The following is a 22,048-nucleotide window of genomic DNA, read 5'->3' as shown; positions in this document are numbered from 1 at the left end:
GTCATCCACCACGTGGCACAAGCGTGGTCGAAGGAGGGAGGATGAGTTTAACATCTAAAATCAGTACTCCCCCTCACATTTTACTACTTAGCCATCATAGTGCAGATGATGGCAACTATTTATTAATGCTTCAAGCAATGAGTGTAGGATTTATCTAATTTTTTTTGCCCCTCAGGCTACACACAGCCTGGCCTATCTTATAGATGAAGGTTGAAGGGGATCTACACCCTGAAAGTAAAAGCCTGCAAACATTACCTCATTTTTTTAAAATTGAAAATCATTTAATTTTTTCTTTTGATATCAGTTAATAATGTCACTAGAACTGAACACCAGTCAAAGATAGGAAAGCAAAAAGTCAGTGCAGTTTGCAAATACGACGCTATCCGACAGTCGCCTTCTTAGCACGATGTATCCCCCCCTTGTTAATCTCCCCTCTCCATCTCCTGGTAGCGGAGAGAGTGCAGGGGCAGAGGGGTCGTTTAGTTGAATATCTTACTCTAGTCTGCCAGACTCGTAGATCCTTAATCTGACTGAGACTCTCACAAGATACAATCTATGGCCCTGACCATGACTCTGAAATATAACTGCTGTGTATTGATAAATCCATGGAGCTGTCCGTAGTGCTGAACTAGCAGACAGGTTTGTAATTGCACCTTTTTCTATCAATCCCTCCTCTCTGTCAGTTTGGTCTTGGATAATAGAATATTCTCCAAACTATGCACTATAAAACACTCTAATATATATACATTGTAGCCTATACTCTATAGAGTAGTGTCACCCTGATCAAAGTGACAAGTAGCAACAAGTAGAGGATCATAAAGACACATAATACTTCTGTGATCATTCTGTTGTGTCTGTGCTGCTGAAAAGACACCCCCAGTAGTTTAATGGAGACATGGCTACAGGAACAGTTCTTATTACAGACATTTGGTGTAATTTGTGAGTACAGCAATTGATGTAACTGACAAAATTAACATGCACTTACTGCACCCCGTGCAGGAGGAAATGGGGAATGAGGTTCTCAGTGGTTCAGGAAGCGATTCAGAATTGGCCAGGGGCAGATTCAGTATGAGGGTGAGAGCCACCGGTGTGCCATTTGCCACCTCTCTTAAGTGTTGTCACACCCTGATTGGCTGGGAGGGAAATGCTCCAAGCTGCTTCCACTCCTCAAATCAGGAGTCAGTCTCCTCACCTGTGCACAGGTGATCTGAATCCCCTGCAATCAGTCATGAGGAAAATCAGAGAAAAACAAAGAAAAATAGCAAGTCAAACAATTGGACTGCTACAAAGCAGGGCTGCCTGATACGGTCAATAAAACATATTGTGGTTGTTTTTGAGAGACACTGCGATTGCGTTATGATTCGTGATTAGTGGAAGTGATCATTTTTACATCACATTTTCATGAAATCACGATGATGGGACATTTGTTGGGGTTTGTACCAAACAAACATGTTTTCTTACATCAACAGGGTTTTCTCTGCAGCTCTACAGTACTTCATTATAAAGCTGTTTTCTCACACAATTTACCTTTATCACAAAAAAACCCCTAAAATTGCAGCTTGTTGTGATCTGGATATTGCACTTACTGCACTTATATTGCACACCATATTGTGATCATATTGCGTTTAATTGTGCAGCCGTACTGTAAAGTGAAATTAATTTGCAGCCTGCGTGTTTGTGTTTTGGTCATAAATCTGTCTTGTAAATTTTTGCTGATTTTGATTACTTTGTAGGGTGCCCTCTGTGCGATCGACCCCTTTTCTTCTTTCCCCCTCCTGCGCTCTCTGCATACAGTGGTGATTGGCTCCTCACTAGGACAGTGTAGTGGGAGCTGAAAATACAGCACCATCACCATATCTGTGACTTCTGGGTCTGATGCCAACTCCCCCCACCTCCCCCGTCCGTCCCTCCCTCTCTTCACCCATTCTCTCTTCACTCCTCTCTGACCTTACCTCATTTACATGGATGCTGTCGTTGAGGCATTTTGCTGACCTAAAACGTCCTTTTATGCACATTGTATATATAATACATCGTGGGGCCATGTTCCCAGGGTAGTTGATGGCATATGATTTGTTGTTTTTTTTATGGTGCAAGGTTATATGAGGACCAGAAAGAGGAATGTTGATAGATACACAGTGAAATACTGTAAAAATGCAGCAGTGTGTTAAATTAATGCTGCAGCAGAGGTTGTGCAGAGTGTCTTTGTCCACTTCACAGCTTCGAGAGCAATGTTTTTGTCTTTTGTCTTTCTGAACTTTACAAACTAGTGATGTCTCATTCTCTCTCTCTCTACTTCATGGTCAAATCTCAGTCCCTCTGCATCTTATTTCAGTCTGAGTGTTTTATGTTATGGCGCCCTCTAGAGTAGAGAGGAGCACATTGTTTGTCTTTTATGATATATTTTATCGCCTTGCGAAAAAAGAAAACAAGATCATGGAGACTGATGTATCCTCAAAACTGCTGTTTATTGTCTTGTGTTGCTTGCTGTCGTGGTTGTTTTGCTGTTATTTTGTGGTGTGTTGTTTGTTATACAAGTGGACCACACTGGAAATAAGCATTTGGTTTTATTGTGTTTTCATCCTCACTTATGTTTAAGGCATGTACTGACTGATGTTCAGTGTTTTATGTGTTTTTAACCATCAAATAAATTCACTAAGGAATCTACTTAATTATTTGTTTCCTGTTTTTAGCACTTTCTAGCCTTTATTTTGAAATGCCTACTTACTCAGAAATGTCTGTACTTAATTACTTTTATGAAGTACTATTACTTTACTCAAGTATTTCCATTTCAATTAACTTTATACTTCTACCTCACTACAAATCAAAGGAAATACTTGTTTTTACATTTATTACACAGTTTTGGTTACTTTACAAATTAAGATGTTACATTTAAAACACATGCTGATGTTATGTAGTAGAAAGCCTGTAGTGGCCCCAGAGAAAACTGAATGAGAAAAGTTGCATCGTGGGTAATGTAGGCACCAGGTTTTGAAAAGGAATACAAACTCTCTTGTGTCTTGTTCTGCTGTATGGATTTTGACAATTTGTTTTTAATATGTCAATGCCAGACCAGTGGACTGCTTTTCAAAACCTGGTGCCTACATTACCCACAATGCAACTTGACTCACTCACTGAGTGACGTCACTGGAAGCAATTTATCAGATTACATGCAAACAAAATGCTTTTTAATATTTTTTTCACATATGCAGTAAAACTCCTCAAGACCTATAAACATACTTTAATGTGTAAAATTGCTGGAGTTACTGTCAATGGATGACTTTTACTTGGTGTTTCTACAGTGTGACATTTGTATTTTTAGTAAGTAAAGGATCTGAATACTTGCTCCATCATTGAAAACCTGTCAAGTGTCAACAAGTTAGAAAAACTACATCGCCTGGTGCCACAGGACCTGATCAACTTTATTATGTTTATCACTCACATCACGTGAATACTTTCTGATGTTATAGAGAGACTTAGATGGATGCAGTAATCTTTTCTTTTCTTTTCTTTCTTTTCTTGTTAATACACTTCTGTCTTATGTATAGCCAGGGTTCAAGTCATGTGGAGCCAGAGAGATCTGAGCTCTCATGAAATAATACATCTGTGGGGGTCATTAAGACATTACCAACAGCCGTTACTGTAATCACAAATAATGCATTTAATCTAATGAGTTTTGTTTATGTTAATGATACAAATAAGATGAAAGAAACATGTTTTCTCAAAGAACCAAACCTGACCACCAAACACTTCAGTTCAGAGGAGGAGGAGGATGTTAGGGAAGACCATTTCTGCCTTTTAAAAAACAAATGTTGATAAAAAATATATAATAATCTCATTCAGAGGAAAAAAAGGTGAAATTATGAGGAAAAAGTCATAACTATTTTTAAATTTTTGACTTTTTACATCATAATTTCGACTTGTTATCTCAGAATCTTGACTTTTATCTCATAATTTTGTTAAAGTAGTAACAAAATTTAGTTAAAGTTAGGAAAATAACTCGCACTTCTTGTGCACAGCCGGACACGCCGGGGTGACCACCTGTGCTGTCATAACGCAGTGTGACTGAGCCAATAAACTTCCAGGTATATATTTATTTATTTATATATATGAAGCAAAAAACACCTTTGTCTTTAAAGCGGTGGGCTGCAGCTGACGTAGGCTCTGCGTTGTCCGCGTCTTCCCAGTGGATCTGTGGAGGGGAACAACTATTGGCTGTTGATGCAACATCTGTGCGTCCAGCGGTCGGCTCGCGCAGCCCCGTGTCGCCTTTGAACCGTCGGCTCCGCATTACCTCACTCGTGGGCCGGCCTGCCACTTCTCTCCCCCCCTCCCTCCCCACACCTCCCCCCTGCAGTTTAACTTTGGCGTGCATGCTCTCTCCCTCCCTCCCTCCCCTCTCTCCCCCTCTCCCGCTATTACGTCCGCTGCTGGTAAAGACGCGGAGGCAGGTGGAGGGTGTGTGTGTGTGTGTGTGTGTGTGTGTGTGTGTGTGTGTGTGAGAGAGAGGGGAGGCGGTGGTGGTGATGGGGGGGATGTACAATTAAGAGCACATTGTAACGTCCTTGCGTTGCCTGCCGTGGCGGAAGAGGAGTGTGCCGTGAACGCGAATGACCGTCGGTGGACGAGAAAGGAGGATAGACAGAGAGAGATAGGGCTAGAGGAAGAGAGAGAGAGAGGGAGAGAGAGAGAGAGAGAGAGGGAGAGAGAGAGAGAGAGAGATAGAGAGGGGGGAATCACTCAAGATGCCTCGTTTTAGCGTAATTTGTCCTGCAGACTGTGCCCTTCCGGCGTTTTGAGGGCTGCTTGCGAGCCTGTAGAGAGAGAGAGAGAGGCTGGCTGGCTGGGCTACGCTATGCTGCCTGACCCTGCTGTGTTGTGATAGCGTTGTCCGATTGTTTGGATTGAGGAAGGCTCCCATCAACCCAAATCAATGAGGATTCTGAGGCCATTCCTTCAGAAAGGAGCGCATATGCTGCAGTGTTTCTGTGGACAACGATCGAAGTCGACCACTATCACCAACGGTGAGAGACTAACAACATAGCACCATAGCTCTATGGCTACCTTTGGCTTTGCATGCTTTCTCTCTTGAGTGATGGAGGTGGTGGTGGTGGTGGTGGTGATGGTGGGGGGGGAGGCAAAAAAGAAAAAAAAAAAGGGGGGGGAGATATAAGAGAGAGACAGAGAGAGGGGGGAGGGTGAGTTGGTTTCATTGGCCACTCGAGTGTGTGAGTAACATCTTCCGAGTCTGCAGTGGAGAGAGCCTCTCCTTGTGTGCATCTGTCCCGAGTTGTGTGTGCAGCGGGCACCGCCGCCGCCTGCTGCCTGCTGCTGGCAGCCAGCATCCAGCCAAGGATGGGGGCTCCGGTTACTTCAGCCCCAGAACCAGCTGCATTTTGCAGACGAGCGCGTTCCAGCAGTGCTGCATCCGAAGCGGGCCAAGAAAAAAAAAAAGAAAAAAAGAAAAAAACCCGGACAATGCAGGGATCAAGTCATTAAACTTCAGGGGCCTGGAGAGGCAGCGTTGTTTCAGGGCCCCAAACAAAGCAGCACCGCGGCTCAGCACCGCGGACAGCGCCATAGCAGACGGGAGGGGGGGGGGAGCAGGGCAACTTTTCATGTTCTGAGCAGATGAACGTGGAACCAGGACACCGCACACTGATCACACAAGTGTCTCTACTCTTGCAATTGGATATCATGTGAGAAGTCCTTATTTTGTTGGCCTGTCAAAGACCCCAGGAAGTCCCCCCAAACTCCACTGTAGCTTCAGCTACTTTAAAGAGGCACTGTGTAGTTTTGGAGGTAATAATACAATCTCAGAAGTATTTGTTTTTTCCCATAACTGAATAAGTGAGCCATTCTCAGAGGAAAATAAGGCCCCCAGATGACTGTTTGAAGCCAGAAAGGTGGCAGGGTCCGCCATATATAAACAAAGTAAAACAGTATGAAACTGTCCTTTAAGGTCAGTTTGTTAATTCAGTCATGAAAACAAAGAGAGTTTGTTTATTTGGTTTGTTGAGGCTTAAAAGATTTCTCTCTCTCTACATGATGCACCTTTAAAGCAAAACCAGGCACAGGATCAGGCTCTACTTTGCGTCCAGTGTATATCATGCTGCATCTACCGCCGTGAAGTCACAATGACACGCTCGCAAAAACAACCAGCACTCAACAGTCTTTGGCATCCAGCCTAAGAAGCCTGCCATGTCCTCTAGTCATGTCTCAGCAATCCACTGCATTGCTGCTGTTGTTTCACTCCTAACATACCTCAAGTCAAAGTCATTAAAAAAACATCCTTCAGTGTTTCCAGGGCGAGACAAAACGCTGTTTTTTTTGTAACTGGGGGAGACAAATGCAACACCTTCCCTCCCCCCCATACGTCTCCTCCCCGTCACTTGCAGGATCTCCGGTATAGTTTGAGCTACAGAGCCGGCTCTCAAATTCAGGGCAGACAATTAGAAACTCCATTAAGCACAGTTGATTCCTCTGAGGTGGTTGGACCAAAAGCAGCACGCACACTGGGATCTGTAGCACTCGGATATAAAGCGCCACCGGTCCTAATCCTGCATCTCTGTTCACTGTTAGAGGAAACCTTTTGACCTCAATCAGAACCTTTTCGAGTCAGCTCACAGGTGTTGACACACATGCACGCACAGTGTTGGACGCACAGCTGTTTGGGGAGAGTTTCGTTTGAAGTTTTGTTGCATATTTTACAACTTGTGAGCTCATTTACAAGTTTGATCCTCTTCTGCAAGAGTTCCACTGCTCATCAAAACTCTAACTTCATGATGATAATGCTTTTTTTGGGGGATTTTAAGCAGACACACTTGAACTCATCTCGAACTTGTCTAACATATGTGAGCAGTTACACATCATTGATCCGGTGTGTGAATCAAAGGGGGGTCACACGCGGTTCACTTTCTGGTTAAAAGGGGCCAAAACCTCGGCTGGTAATCCGCCTGCATCGTTTCACCGCTCTGGGGGGACGTTGGCCCGCACAAGATCATGTAAAGCAGGCAGAGCAGAGAGTGTTTTGCTCTACAGGATCACGGCAGGATGCCAAAATCACCACCCAGGGATTTTCTGTAAAAGATCTTTCTGAGTAGGCTTAAATGTTTGCACCTGCGGGTCCTCCGGGGTGTCAAGTTTGCACCTGGCTTTTCTGGAGTTAAAGATTTTTGTGAGCGTCTAACCTACATAACATCTGGTTTTACTTTGGGGAAAGCTTTTTATTTGTTCTGTCAGTCAATCCTGATGTCTTTGTAGACTGATGGGTGGCATTTGCATTCTCGTCAGGCGTGATTTGTTTTAATGACTGACTTAATTAGTGTTAGTCGTCTTAATTAGCAGTTGGTTGTCATCTATCTGCTTGTGTTTTGTCTGGTTTTGTGGCTTTTTGTCCCTCAAGAACAACAGAAAGATTGGTTGCTGAAACATTGCTTCCCTTTGTTTTCCTTCATCCATACAACTCGGGCTTTGTGCAGCATCACTCCGACTATAATCAGACAATAAGCTGTGATTTGTGCTGGTAGTGTCCATGTGTTAACGAGCACTGTGAGCCACAGCATCGCACTCATCCTCACGCGTCTCTCCTCTTTGCCTCCTGCAGACTTGGCGGGACGGTTTATCAGACTATGATAACGCCATGAAAACTAGTTCCAGCTATTGTGAGTCAACAAATCTGTGAGGTAGCTCAAGGACACATTAGAGGGATGAAGTTCAGGGAATGGAAACAGCCACTAGTATCTTTCTGTGTGTGAACAGCTGTGGTTTGCTCTTTTTCCACAAGAGGGCAGCAGGTGCAAAGAAATGACTCTTGACTCTGAGTTATTCCTGTAGTGGTGGCACCTGAAGGAGGCCACAGGGATGCTGAGGATTTGGTTTATGTCTCTCTGCTTTTCAGACATACTTCAGTTGATGTGGCTCATACTTTAAGTTATAAAATCCAAGAACTGGCACTGACTGATAAAAATACACACGAGAAGTGCTTCATTTTCACACAGCAGTCTGACACATGACTCACACCGAGGACCAGACACATCTTAAACGCTGACATCAGCCTGTTTCTACTTTTGCACAGAGTCAAATCATTTCTAATTGAGAATTCTCATGATTGAAATGTATTGCCCGCAGTGCATTTCACAGCAGCTGTGTTTTATCGCTCGTGGACGTTATCTCAGCTGGAAATGAAGTGAACATCAATTGTCTCCGGTAGAGGGAGGACGCCTAGCAGATCCTCATTAGGGAATACTTTATCTTTTCCTGACAAAGATATATGTGCTACGTGTCTACGCCGCAAAGGCCCGCCCATTTCTGAGAAAGCTCACGAACCACTGGCTGATGGTTTGGTTTTTTTTTTCCCTTCCAAGAAATGTATATCACACTGCTGCATATCCTGCTGGAATGATGAATGTTGTATTGAAGTTGTTATTGATATTTCTTTATGCTGCGGTGACATATTCATTTGTGCGGCTCACCGGCTGCTCAATAAGAATACAAAGCTGGATTAAGGGTTTTGATTCAGATGCCAACCTTGAGTTTCTAACTTTTATTTGGCTGTCTGTCTGTCTGTCTGTCTGTCTGTGGGAAAGCATTGTAGCTCCCCGTCCATCTCTTTCTCTGTTCCTCTCTCTCTCTCTCTCTCTCACACATAGTTAGAAACACACAATGGGGCTAACTGGGGTACCGGTGCTTCACATTCAACACTTCCATCCATTATATCTGAACCTTACGTAAGACGGGGGGGACAGACAGTGGTAGTGAAAAGAAAAGAAAAAAAAATCTCTCCGCCTCTCTCTCACCGTCTGTCTCCGGGCTGTGTTCGGAGAGGGAATGTCAAACCAAGTCCTGGAAAAAAGCCTTTAAATGTTTCATGCTGTTTCATCACGGGGAAGAGAGAGGTTTTGCTGTGCTGCCGAAGACTCACGTGTCCTTCCTCCGCACAGTGTGTGTGTGTGTGTGTGTGTGTGTGTGTGTGTGTGTGTGCTCCCCAGTCCATGCACTAGATAACATGAAAACATGCACAGGCACATGCTGGTAGACACACGTTCTGCAAGACATATTCAGGGACTTTGCTTTGATTTGTTCTGATAACTTATTCTTCACAGTAAGTTACAGTCGTTCCCTGATTTCCAATCAAAAGAGGAATATTTAGCATGAAAGCCAGGGGCGGTTCTTGAGTCAGAAATTCCCTGGGGGGCCCCTCCAGCCTGATAAATAATCTGACACCAATGAAAAATGTACGCAAGCAAACCTTTTCCATTATTCACATTAGTGAAACATTTTAAAATATAAAAAAACAGAACAATTAAAATGCATAGCAACTAAACCCAGTGATAAAGCAGTCTGAGGCAGCAGAGGTGCACAGTGTGGTGCCTTTATGGGAGGTTTATAGTTGTCATTGCAAAATGTGCCAATATGAGTGGCCACTAATGGCCCCTTTTCCCCAAATTTCTTTGGTTTCTGCAGCTGCATTGCACTCACATGGTTTGCATCTGTCCCCAGATGTGATACACGCAGACCACAGTCCGCTCTCTCTCCTGCAAAGAGTGTTAAAGGGCACTTTTCTATGCTTTGGTGTTACAGTATTTCCCACGGCTTGTTACGAGGACCATTGTGCTGCTGTTGAGGACGTTATTTGTAATGTTTTGGTGTGTCATGGGGTCGTCCATTTCATTTCCATAAGCCCTAAATCGCATTTATCCGTGTTGTGTGCCCGCCTGGGTCTTCATTGTACCATTGGATGTTTTGGTCGTGCAGGAACCTGTTGCAGGTAATCCCTTTAGCCAGATCCAATATGTTCTTTATGGCATGTGTGGAGACCAGGGGGGTGTTTGAATAAAACGGGCGCTTATGTCCCTTAAGTATAAGCTATGAAGAGGATGAGGATGCTGTACAGTATCAGCCAAAGCTGATTAAGATGCATCTTTTTCATGCACACTGGGAGAGTTGACTGTCCCAGACTTTGCAACAGTGAGATCACCACACCTCTTTAGATAGACACATTGCCCCCCCCACCCCCTGCGTAAACATCCAGCCAGCATTTACCCCCCTGTTCCCTTTACACATTTTATATTCACACCTTTTTCCTCCTGGAGATCGTCCGTCTTTCCCTACACACAGCCCCTCTGAGGATTCCTAATACGAACCTCAATCACGTATGATTGCGTTAAAAGAGTTGAAGAGGGAGAGAGGGGGTGAGAGAGAGAGAGAGAGAGAGAGAGAGAGAGAGAGAGAGAGAGAGAGGGGGGAGGCTGTGGACCGAGACCGTCCACTCTCGCTGTCGGCGATGTAACGCACCGACAGGACGCGCTTGGAGACGACGCTCGGGCTACTTTATTATTTGGTGCGCTACAACAGAAAGCACTCCGGCGCGCGTCCACCTCAAAAAACTAATTGTTGCTTTTTTCCCAGACGAGATTCCCGTCCTGCAGCCTGAAAATTATCTCTGCAGCATCCTTGCAGAGTAGCCTCTCTTTTTTCCTCTCCCTCTCTCGAGGTGCCATCGTCAGAACCGGAGAGGCTCCTGCACACACACACACACGCATACACGCATGCACACGCACACGCAGCCTCCTGGAGCAGCAGCAGCAGCATCAGCAGCAGCAGAAGCAGCAGCAGCCAGCGGACGGTGTCATTCATCGATGTGCATGGAGTAAATAAGTTCCTCTCTCCAACCCTGGATTCAGGTTGACGCGATTTGCTTCAAAAAGAAAAGGCAGCCGGAGGAGAAGGAGAGGCCGGCGTGCAGATGAGGATTACGGAGTCGTGCTCGTCAGACGCGCCGCCGTTCACCTGGAATACCTGAACGCTCTCCCATGACACGCAGCTGCATCAACTCGCCAAGACTGTTGCATGTATCCGCGGCTGATGTGTCGGCCCCTGTGGCCTAGCCCGTAGATTTATTGTTTTCTATCAAGATCGGCTGCTGTTGATTTGAAGCCCCCCCACCTCCCCCCCACCCCGCGGGTGCCATCACAAACTCGCAGCGGCTGATTTACACGCCACCGTCCGCCCGTCCGTCCGTCCGTGCGCCTTACAGAGGATGCTGCCTGACGCGCAGTGATGCCCGGGACCCCGGAGGATTTTTTTCCGATCAGGATGACATTTGGTTGAAGACATCCGCGCGTGCGTGCGTGCGTGTGTGTGTGTGTGTGTGCGTGTGTGTGTTAGTGTGTGTGGACCACGAAACACACAATCAACTCTCTCGTTTTTTGTTTTTTTTTTCCTTCTTCTTCTTCTTTTTTTTTTTTTTTTTTTTGCGCCAAGAAAAGCTGCACCAACATCCGACCTCTGCCGAACTAGACTCTCGGTTTTTTTTTTATACGGACTCGGTTCGGGGAGATGGCCGCGATCGCCAGCTCCCTGATCCGGCAGAAACGCCAGGCGAGGGAGTCCAACAGCGACCGGGTCTCGACTTCGAAACGTCGCCCCAGCCCCAGCAAAGACCCCCGCTCTCTGTGCGAGAGGCATTTCTTGGGGGTCTTCAGCAAAGTCCGCTTCTGCAGCGGCAAGAAAAGACCCGTTCGGCGGCGACCAGGTCAGTGCTGTAGATTTTTTTTTCTTTTCTTTCTTTCTTTCTTCACTGATGTGTGTTATGTGTGCGTATGGAAGCGATGGTTTTCCCCCTAACTCCCACCCCCCCTCCCCAACACCACCACCAACACCACCCCGCCCCTCTTTGGAGCAGCAGAGACATTATACTGCAGTCAAGGGCTCCAATCTGAACCGGAGGAGAAGGTAGATTTTCTCCGCGGTGCGTTACAGAGAAAAAGATCCACCTGTTCCATTAGATCCCTCTTGTTGTCTGTCGATCCACCGCACGACACAAACCCTCCTCCTCCTCCTCCTCCCCCCCACAAGAGCAGACCTGGATGTATGGGGAAATGATCTATATGCTGTGACGTTACCCCCCCACCCCCCTTACCTTTTATAGTTATTGTGATACAGCTCTCTGATCAGAATAATCAATAACCCTCTGACATAACTCGCATCCTACTAGAAGCCTGAGTAGGGTTTTTGTCTCATACACAACATTTATTTGCACACTTAATTTTTCACCTCCCCTCCTCCTCCTCCTCCTCCTCTTCCTCCAAACACACACACACACAACTTGAATACATTCAAAAAAAAGAAAGAAAAAAAGGGGGCAGCTTTGAAACGCCTAATTCAATATTACTGCAGATTGGGGTACAGAGGGGAGATAAGTTGCACCGCAGTGCACCAAGGCTCTTTTGAGATTAAATGTTTTAATGGTAAATGTTTATTGCAGAGAGGGGAGCTTTACTGCAGTGAAGGGAGGTATAGCTTTGGGTGATTAAGGGCTACTCCGGCTGTATTGATAGACACAGGCTCCATGCCTACCACACTCCATGATATATCCTCCCTGGGGTCTGTCCACGTCCGTGCACAGATAACAAGCCAAAGGGGTGCAAGTCACCTCTTCCCATCCCCTGAATCCAGACAGATCTGTCGTGTGACGGACGACAAAGTCAGGTCCTCTCAGGCAGGCTGATGAGGGACGAGGCAGGACGGACAGACATGAATTTTTTAAGGCAGAAAGGGAGGACAATGGAGGGAGACAGACAGCCAAGCCAGACTAAATCCCCGCTGACGTGCAGCCTCATCAGACACACAAACAATCTGGAAAGAAAAAAGGAAAAAAAAGCCTCAATAGGAACACAAGCAGACAGACAGACAGACAGACAACAAGTCAGCCAGGGCTCCAGTTGGGCAGGTAGGTAACTCCTTCCAACAGACAGACAGATCCTGCATTTCCTCTAATTGATGATCCTTATATTTCATGCCATATATTTGCATATAAACAGCCGATACGCTGGAGGATTTATGAATTCTGCCTGTTTAAAAAGACTTGTTGTTTTTCCTTCTATTCCCCCCTCCCTCCCCACCCCCTTCGTAAAGATGCACCCTCGAAACCTCCACAGGTGTCCCATAAGGGCTGCAGGCTAGGTCAGTAGCTCAGCCTCCATCCGTGTGTTGCTGTGTTTTCTCTTCTCGTCTCCACCCCATCTCGCGCCCATGTTTTCGACTCCCCCTTCTCGGCCAGGGAGGGGGGAGGGAGGGAAGGGGGGTGGGTACAGAGCGGGAGGGAGGGATGATACAGGGGCGGGGGGCTTCAACACCTGTCTGACAGCCGACGACCCTCTCCCTTGCTGACTTCTTCTTCTTCTTTTTCTTCTTCCTCTCTCTTCTCTCATCCCCTCCTTCTGTGTGGCTTTCTTGGGTTTTTTAAGCTTAATTTCGTACCTTGTTGTTGTTTTTGTTTATTTTGTTTTTTGGTTATTTTTTTTCCTCCTCGTAGCTGAAGCTCTCCTGTAGCCGGTCGTTTGTTGCTCCTCTGTCTCTCTCCTCTGCCTTCTCCTCATTTTCGTTTTTTTCCTGCCTCATTCTCGTTGTCAGTCAATGTCGGATCAGTCTCTTACTCCTCGCTCCGTGTTCAATGTCTGTAAATATGTGTCAAGTACTTCTTGTGTAAGTGTAGTAGAGGCTCTTACTGTGTAGTTGGTGTACATTATGGATATGATGTGTCTATCAGAACAGGTGACCATTCACCATTTCACGGTCATGACGCCATTTGTCGACGTACCTAAATGTTTTTTGTCTTTCTGTATTGGTATGAAGTAAATTTATGACGTTTTAATCGCCCTTACACTCTCTCTCTCACACACTCACACACACACACACAGTGGATGATCTGCTGCAGGTTGAAGCCACCGAAAGACATTTTTCATGCACATACACATGTTGTACACCAGAGTACAGCCAGCACACACACACAGGAACACACACTCCGCTAAATGATTGGAACTGATGAGCCGTCAGCGACTGCTCGGGGGCCATGTTGATGCCTTAATTTATGGAAGTGTAGTTATCACATGTGATTTACCGATGTGTACACTCCCATGTGCTTTCACACACACTCACATTAGCACACACACACATACAAACAGACACACCTTCTCCTCACCCTGTCTGTGATGGATGATGAAGGGGCCCGGTCCCAGGAATTGATGGCCCCACCCCAGGGGTAGGTGAGTTGGGGACCGATGGTCAGGATGATGTACAGTTGAGGTGAACCCACTCCAGCTGGGGGTCATCGCTCAGTTTAGTCTCTCTATGGGCTCTCTTGCCTTGTGTACAATGTAAATAGAGCTTGTTATGAGTCTGTAATTATTGCAGTGATCAGCCTTCGAGTAAATACTTAACATCTGCTGTTACTGTCGAGGACAGATCCGGCTAAGACTCGGATCTTTTTTCCTTTTTCTCTCCTGGTAACAAGTTTGAAAATGTTTTCATTCTGACAAATCATTTGGGGTTTTTTTACGTGCCCGGGTGGACCGCACCGAATCGCACGACCTCCGAGTCTCGTCGTGACCTTGGAGGACAGTCAGGCTCACTCATATGCTTTCACTCCGATCACGTACGTCGGGTTGCGAGCTCGGCACTTTCACTTCCTGAATGTTTATTCAGTGGCACAAAATGAAAGCGGGCGCCAATTCAATTGTGACAAAATGCATAATTTGTTTCTTTTGTGAGAATAAAGAGAGAGAGGGAGTGAACAAAGGATTAGTAAGATCCAGCATCTGAGTCGCTGTTTGATTTCGACGGAGCTTGTCTCAAAATCTCAGCTCATTACTGAGAAGTAGTGTTTCATTATTTGCAGTAAACATAAAGGAAGGCAGGACTGGATTAGTTACGTATAGCTACGCTCTAAAGAATGACTGTCAGACATCTCAAAGCTTTTCCTTGTCATAAGCCACAACCCGAGTCTTGTCCATGTCATCTGACTCTGGCCACCGCTTGAACACAAAATCAAAGACTCTGCCGGACATCAGACACACTTTGGAGACTGCTCGAACTCCCCTCCCCCCCACTCCTCAGATAAACACAGTTTTATACACGTCTATTTTCTTCCCTGCCGTTGCCTCAGGCTTTCTTTGCCCCTGAGCTGATCCTCGCTTCCACCTGCTCCCCTCCGAGGTGTCGAGCGCTCCGAGCAGCACTCTGGCCGGGCGCCAGATGTCACAGCCCCAAAGTTGGGGGTCGATTCAGGGTTATTGCAAAGAAAAAAAAAAAAACTCTTGAAACTTTAGGTCAGCTTCCTTTGAGGTCAAGAAAAAGCATCGGGATCCTCTGGAGGTGAACCTGTTGCATGTAAAGAGGGAATTTTATTGACCCCCCCAAAAAAAATGCACAGTTGCTTCATACCAAATAAAGAAACCGTTGGCATGTCGATGTGTATTATAGAGTGATTTTATAAGGGTTTTCCAAATGACGCAAAAGCAGCCATTTCTCTGTGCTAGATGCAGTTAGGCATTATGAGAAAGTAACAGCATTCTCATTGATTTCCTGTCATGGTGTTGCCTTCCAGTCAAGCAGCTGTTTACCCTATTTTGGGATTATGTGGTGCAACAGATGACTCATTACAAACTGTCTGTCACAGTCGTATTGATATGCAACAGCTGGACTGAAGTGTTCTAGTGCTGTAAGTTTTTTTTTTGTTAGCAGACGACTGCGGAGGCCGGATTGTGCCACAGGAACAGTAAGGCATTTTTTAATATTGATTTTTTTTTCAAATGGCTGATTTTAATTGAGTTTTTTAATTGCTATATTATGAGATTGAATTATGAGTTATGAATTAATTTGGTGTTTAAAATCTGCAATGAGGGCTGTGTGACAAGAGTAAAAAACCCAGATCCTGATATAGGTAATTCATTTTACAATATATCACATATTATGTAAATTAAATGAATACATTGTGAATAAGAAATGACCACACACCATTTCTTACTACATTCTGAATAAATACTTGACAAATAAAAGGTTTTTACTCATATTTGATTATTTTTGTCTTTTTGTTAAGAACCTTCAATGAAAAAATATAAAAAGGTAAATAGAGAAAACATACAACTATAGTTTTAAACAAAATAAAAAACAAACAAACAAACACAATACTCTTTAACAATTAGAGCTGTTTGAATTGTGAAATGGTGGCATTATTTGCAAAGTATGATTTCAGGTTGATGTCAGACTTTGCTACCCAAACCTTGCAACAGAAGAAGCCACCATTTTTAGGTACAAGCTCCTTTTTTGTCTTGGCTGGTCAGAATTTCGCCGTTCTGTGTCCCGTTCTCCCTCTTCTATGTTTTTTTTGTGTTGCCTTCATGCACATTTCCCGCCTGTATCCATGTGGAAGAACACAAAGCGTTGCCCGAATGATGAAAAATATTACATGTGTGATTTGTTTGGGAATAGTTTATATGGATGACGTTTTTTCTGACGTCTCTTGGGCAGGATCTAGGCGTAGGCATGCCCATGGCCTTATTGCCATTAGGGGACCAGACAGAAGAGAAAAGAACGTCCTATTTTAAATAATGTTTAACATTTAAAATACAAAAGAAAGTCTTTAAACGTACAATTTCTACGGTCTAAAACTTTTTTTCAATGTTTATATATTTTCTTATTCATTGATCAACATATGCTATTTTAGCTATACTTTTCTTGAAGGTACATGATGAACCAATTGGGTTTGGATACCAAATATATAAATATATAATAAATATATGAAAAAATATGCTAAAAATCATGCAGCCTTTAAGTGATTTTGTCTGTTTACCAAATATCAAAAAATGCGTATGAGGGGGCCACTGCTTAGAGTAATCTGTCGACTTAACCCGGCCCTGGTCGTCTCACCACATGTAACGACATATCACACAGCCCTGTTTGCAGTTCAAAAACAGTTTTTCAATGCTTTCAAATATCTGACAGGAAAACAAAAATTTTAACAGGATGAAAAGTCTCATTGTTCGCCTGGTACACTCCGTCTTCCACAGTCACCTTAATTGATGAAACACCGTACATTTTATGTTTGTGAGACATTTGTTCGTAAGACATTGCTGCACTTTAAAAACAAGCTTGATAAGAACAGCCGTGAGTGTGCAAACACGTAGCTGAAGGCAGAGGCATCAGCTCTTTGGTGTGTTGCTGTCACAGTTATGAGAATGCTGCTCTGACATATTCTTGGTGGGGATGGGGCTGTGGTTTGGTCCACGGTTTTGTGTGCGCGTGTGTGTGCGTGCGTTGTGTGCATGTGTGTGTATGTGTGCGTTTCAGAGCCGCAGCTGAAAGGCATCGTGACACGACTGTTCAGCCAGCAGGGCTTCTACCTGCAGATGCAGCCGGATGGAACCATCGACGGCAGCAAGGACGAGAACAGCGACAACAGTGAGTGGAACATTATGGAAGCTACAGCTTCCAGCATAAAACATTTAATGGCAGTGAGTCACTTGGTTATATAATATATTACCACATTTTATATGCTGTGCTTAATCATTTTCAATTCTTATATAACTGACGCCAGCCTAAAGCTCTCCAAAATTAGTTTAAGATGCCCTCGATGAATTGGATTATCACTACAAAAAAAACCTACAGTGTTAAAGGGAACTATTCACCAAATTCAACAAGGCAGAATGGCCTCTTTTCTCCTGGTTATGCAATAGTATGCATGAGATATAACTGAGGACATAAATGTGTCAAAAGCTCCTCAGATGGTTTATGAATTCCTATCCAGTCTTCCCAAAAGCATACCTTTTACGGTAAGTAAATACAATATTTATGGAGCATCTCGATTGCAATATCCCTGCTCTGGTCTCTCTGAGTAAAGCGCTTCTAGTGTGTACACTACATGATTATAAGTGTCACATTGTTTTTATTGATTCAGCTCCGGAAGCGTTTGTGATTATCACAGCAGAAATTCTTTCCTGGAAAAACACGCTCCTTGTCACGAAGATCCCTCCTCGAGCGCCTTTTTTGCAATATTTCACCACCAATCGAATTTCCATAGTGGACTACCAGTGGATAAATAGTCTCCTGGGTATACTCCCCTGAAGCTACCGCAAACCCTTCCCCTGTCACAGGAACTGAAAAGGGGGGAAAATCGGCAGAGTCTGTGGAGAGTCTTTGATATTAAAACATATAGGCATTTGTAACAGTTTCCTATGGGAAGTGAAGGATCAAAGAAGAGATATATGTCAGCCGAGAACGGTCGCCAAAGCGATAATGACGACACTCCCAGTCTGGAGTGAAGCCAGACAGGAAACCAATCATGACCTTTCTTCTCTAAAACATCCTGCCAATCTTGAAGAAAGCCCGAGCCAAAGCTGCTGGACCGTAGCAGTCATGCGGTGAAAAGAACGGTCTCTCCCTGTCACCCGTCGTTTTATATTTTATGAGGAGATAGATCTTCAGTGAGAGCTACTTATGGCATAGATGAAGGGTCTTTGGGACAAAAAAGGATTACCGAGCAAGAGGGGGGAAAAACAACCCCAGCAGCATCCACATAATGCATTTCCTCTGTGCACCTTTAACTCATTGCTCTTATTCAGGAGCCTCCATTGTGTTTTAAGAGGTTTGGGGTTGATGAGGTTTTAGTTGTGTGTGAAGGGTTTCCCCACCTCTAGGTAATCCTCTTGTTAAGCAGTCCCGCTGGCCTGGGGATGGAGGAATGCAGTGAATAATTCAGCCAAAGGAAACTAAAAATACCACCTTCTCCGTTTGTACCCAATGAATAATTCTCTATATGCGATGCCTCGAGCTCTGAGACTGTCCGAAGGACGATACAGAGAGTGAGCAGAGGAGAGCAGGAGGTGCAGCCGGAGGAATTCGAAATGTTTCGAGTAGAAAGACGGAGAGAGAAAGAGCGAAAGTCAAAGAGAGAGTGATGAGAAGAGATAGAAATGGACGTATAGCAGATTTGGTATTCAGGTCTCGCACTGAGCTATTGATTGCTGGGCTGGATTATTAGAATAATAGATTACCCCCACCCTTGAACCACGCCACCCTCTGACCTGCAGCATCCTTCGGCAGATGGAATACAGTAATTTATTTTCAGGGGGAGGTTCAGTGGAACCGATGGGATTGAGGAGCATGATGCCGCCTGCATACTAGGTGCGACCTGAGCCCAGAGTGCATTTCAATCCCATCTTTTTTATTATTTGCTGTTTTTCCGTGCTGAATAACAACAAGTGCTGAGACAAGGACGCAACTGAACACTAATATCCCAATAAGAAACGGAATAAAAACCCAACCAGAATGAAAATGCCTCCTGTAAACAACTTGATTGGAAGAGACTGATCCAATCTGGCAGATCAAGAGGGATGGTATAAACTTCACTTTCACTTTAAATATATTACTGGCAGGCAAAGGAAACTTTAAAAATCAGAAAGCCACAGGGAACAAAGCAGGAACACAGAGGACAATCCAGACCAGACAAAACAACAGAGTGAGGGAAGAAACAGGCTGGTGAGTCGGGAAAAAGTGCGGGAAACAGACAAAGACAGGAAGTGGAAATTAAAATGTGACACAGAGATATGACCTACAAAATAAAACAAGAAATGATTAAACCAAAAAAACATGTCTCGTAGGATCAGTGTATTACGCGTCAATGTAAATTGTCCGTATAACCGCAGCTGAGAAGTAACAGAACAGAACAGATTCATGCTGCAGTACGAAAGTCTGCTTTGAGCATGGCTGACTGCCGGCAGAGCTACGCTTAACTAACTGCAAGGGCTGTGAAACACCGCTCAATTAATTAACACCCATGTTCAAATTTGAGCAGTTATTAATTTGATTGTCGTCAGTTGATCGCCTGCAGTAATTACCTGCGCACGCCGAGGCTCTAGGAGGATATTGCAGGGTATGAGACACCTGCGGTATCAGGCGTTCACACTCCATCGCTCTCCGAGGCTCCTGGTTGATGGATGGCACGAAGCAAGGCTTTTTTTTATTAGTTGAAGACCAAGTCACGAATGTCAAGTGCTCAAGCTCTTCAAAACACATTATTAAACGCTGCATATGAGAACATACGGGCGCTGTACACTATAGCAGCTCTCCTATCTTTGGATTTGCATTCCTCTCCGGATTTTGGAGACATGCCCTTGGCATTTGAAGTTTGGCTCAGTGTTTTCTCTAAACCTGTCCTGCAGGGTTTATTTCCTGCTGCGCCAGTATCCCTGACATCAAACGCACTTCTTTTAGCCTACCTGCAGGATTTGCTTGTAGCCGATTACCGCTCCACTGGAAGAGTGGCCGTTTTCAAGGATTTTGCTTCATTGGGTTGTTTGAACCCATTTCAAGGAGAGAAGATCCCTGGAAATCTCTCCCCTCTGTCCCTGCACCAGCCTCGGCGCTCCCTTTTTCCTCGGCGAGAGATAGGGCCGAGGTTATTAAGGGAGAGGAATCGCCTTCAGAGCAGTCATCAGGTGCTCTAACAGCAGTCGGTGCAGCCGTAATTATGGAGTCCATCAACTGCTGAAGCTGCAAATGGAAAAGCCGGACATTTAGAACGTAGCTGAATGACAGCTCGCGTCAGTTGCGTAATATTTTGGCAGGCAAATGAGAGCGGGGACGGCAGAATGTAATTATGGCGAAATAGTGCACCGGTGCACCATATTTTGTGCCTCTTTTCCTCCCACGTTTCAAGCCAAAGCTATTGTGAGTTCTTTTTGAGGGCCCTATTGCGAGTGCCTGCTCCGAAAAAGCTAGAACATGTTTTGATAGGTGGAGGTACTCTGGGGTGAAACACTCCTGGGTTTTAGCGCTACGTGACAGAACTGTGGACGCTGCCTCTGAGAGACATCGCCAGTCATCAGAGCGACAAAGGCAGCAGCCATGAAAGGCAAATGGAAAGGGGAGCGGGGGAACAGATCGACGGGGAGAGCGGAGAGAGAGTTACGAGGGAGAATCAAAAACAGATTGAGAAGCCAGAGAAAATAAAATTCAAGGTGCTAATGGACTCTGCCTTTACACCCCCACACATCTGGCCATGAAGGGTATTTGTAACTGCAAGAGTGGTCAGTGTGTATCACCTGTTCCAGTGGCCCGAGGGCAGAGTTAAAGCATTGGCAGGCGAAAGCAGCACGTCGATATTTATTGAGTGAAATTGAATCTGCTCGGAGGACAGACCCGTGTTGGCACGTCTCCGCTCGTCCCTGCCAGCCTTATCTGATAGTCCCCATCGCCACTTGCAGAACAATCAGCCCGACAATACAGGCTGCGGGACGTAAAGCGTGTCCTCACACCCTCACCGAACCAGAGCCTGTGAAAGTCACGGTTCAGTCCTCAGATTCAATAGAAGTTAGAGATAACAGTGATTCATTTTCCAGAAGCACTTAGTCGAATGAAATAAGACTCCTTGTTGACAGAATTCGTACAGTAAAGCCTCTTAGATGAAACATACATCTCTGGGAAAGAACGTAGATAAATAAAAAAATCTAAAATATAATGTGGTGTCAGACATTAAAGGCCCTATAAAAGAATATTCTCAATCAGCTTGTTACTATGATTGATGGGGTCCAACATGAACGCACAGTTTTCCCTCAAAGTTACGACAGTTTGGGATATTTCAGATGTCAGATTTCTATTTTTTCACTGCTCATGGTGTGATTCAAAGTGGGCAGGGCTCTGTTGGAAAAAGCCGATGCCACAAACGCCCATGCACCAATCAGAAATCAGTAATAATTGAATGAAAATGTGATGAGAGCTGTGGGGTGGTTTGTTTATGTTGGCAGGCCGCTGTCAACCAAATCTGATCAAACTACATCCACACAGTTCTGATGGAGCAGATTATCTTTCATGAGTGTTACGGGTCTGAGTAAATCAAGGCATCACCGGGGGGGGGGTTAGGTGAAGCAAGTAGTGAGGACCCAAACACAAGACACTGAGGAGGCAGGCAGGGTAAAGAACAAAAAGAGAGCTCTGAAAAAATAAAAAAAAATGCAAAAATACAAAGTTCAAACCAAGAAAAACAAAGTATGAATCAAAAGGCGAAGTTCAAATCAAAAGGCAAAGTACAAACCAGGAAAAAGACGAGGAATAAAAGCCAGAAACTGGGAGACGGTACATGAAGACACAGGAACAGGCTCGGGGGAACAAAACAGACGAACTGACAAAGACAGCACGGAGCACACTGACTATATACACAAGGGCTGATTAACTAATAGGACACAGGTGAACACAGAAAAAGGGCGGGAAATCA

General features: G+C 44.8%; 1 protein-coding gene across 4 annotated transcripts in view; it reads left to right on the top strand.

The window, feature by feature from the left end:
- The first annotated feature begins 4,553 nt into the window (after positions 1 to 4,553).
- Positions 4,554 to 22,048, top strand: part of fgf12a (fibroblast growth factor 12a) — a 33,759-nt gene continuing 16,264 nt past the window's right edge. For 2 of the 4 annotated variants that reach the window (XM_084370158.1, XM_084370159.1), the window contains exons 1-3: positions 10,269 to 11,533; positions 12,916 to 12,963; positions 17,128 to 17,238. In XM_084370158.1, the coding sequence (XP_084226284.1) occupies positions 11,338 to 11,533; positions 12,916 to 12,963; positions 17,128 to 17,238 (355 nt within the window). In that variant the 5' untranslated portion in view covers positions 10,269 to 11,337. Of the gene's footprint in view, positions 5,022 to 10,268; positions 11,534 to 12,915; positions 12,964 to 17,127; positions 17,239 to 22,048 lie in introns of those variants that run through there. The other 2 variants (XM_084370161.1, XM_084370160.1) reach the window with 2 other exon arrangements.

The sequence above is a fragment of the Pagrus pagrus genome (assembly GCF_965226575.1).
Source record: "Pagrus pagrus genome assembly, chromosome: 12".
NCBI lineage: Eukaryota > Metazoa > Chordata > Actinopteri > Spariformes > Sparidae > Pagrus > Pagrus pagrus.
Note: the sequence above shows the minus strand (reverse complement) of the source record. Positions and strands in the feature narration are given on the sequence as shown.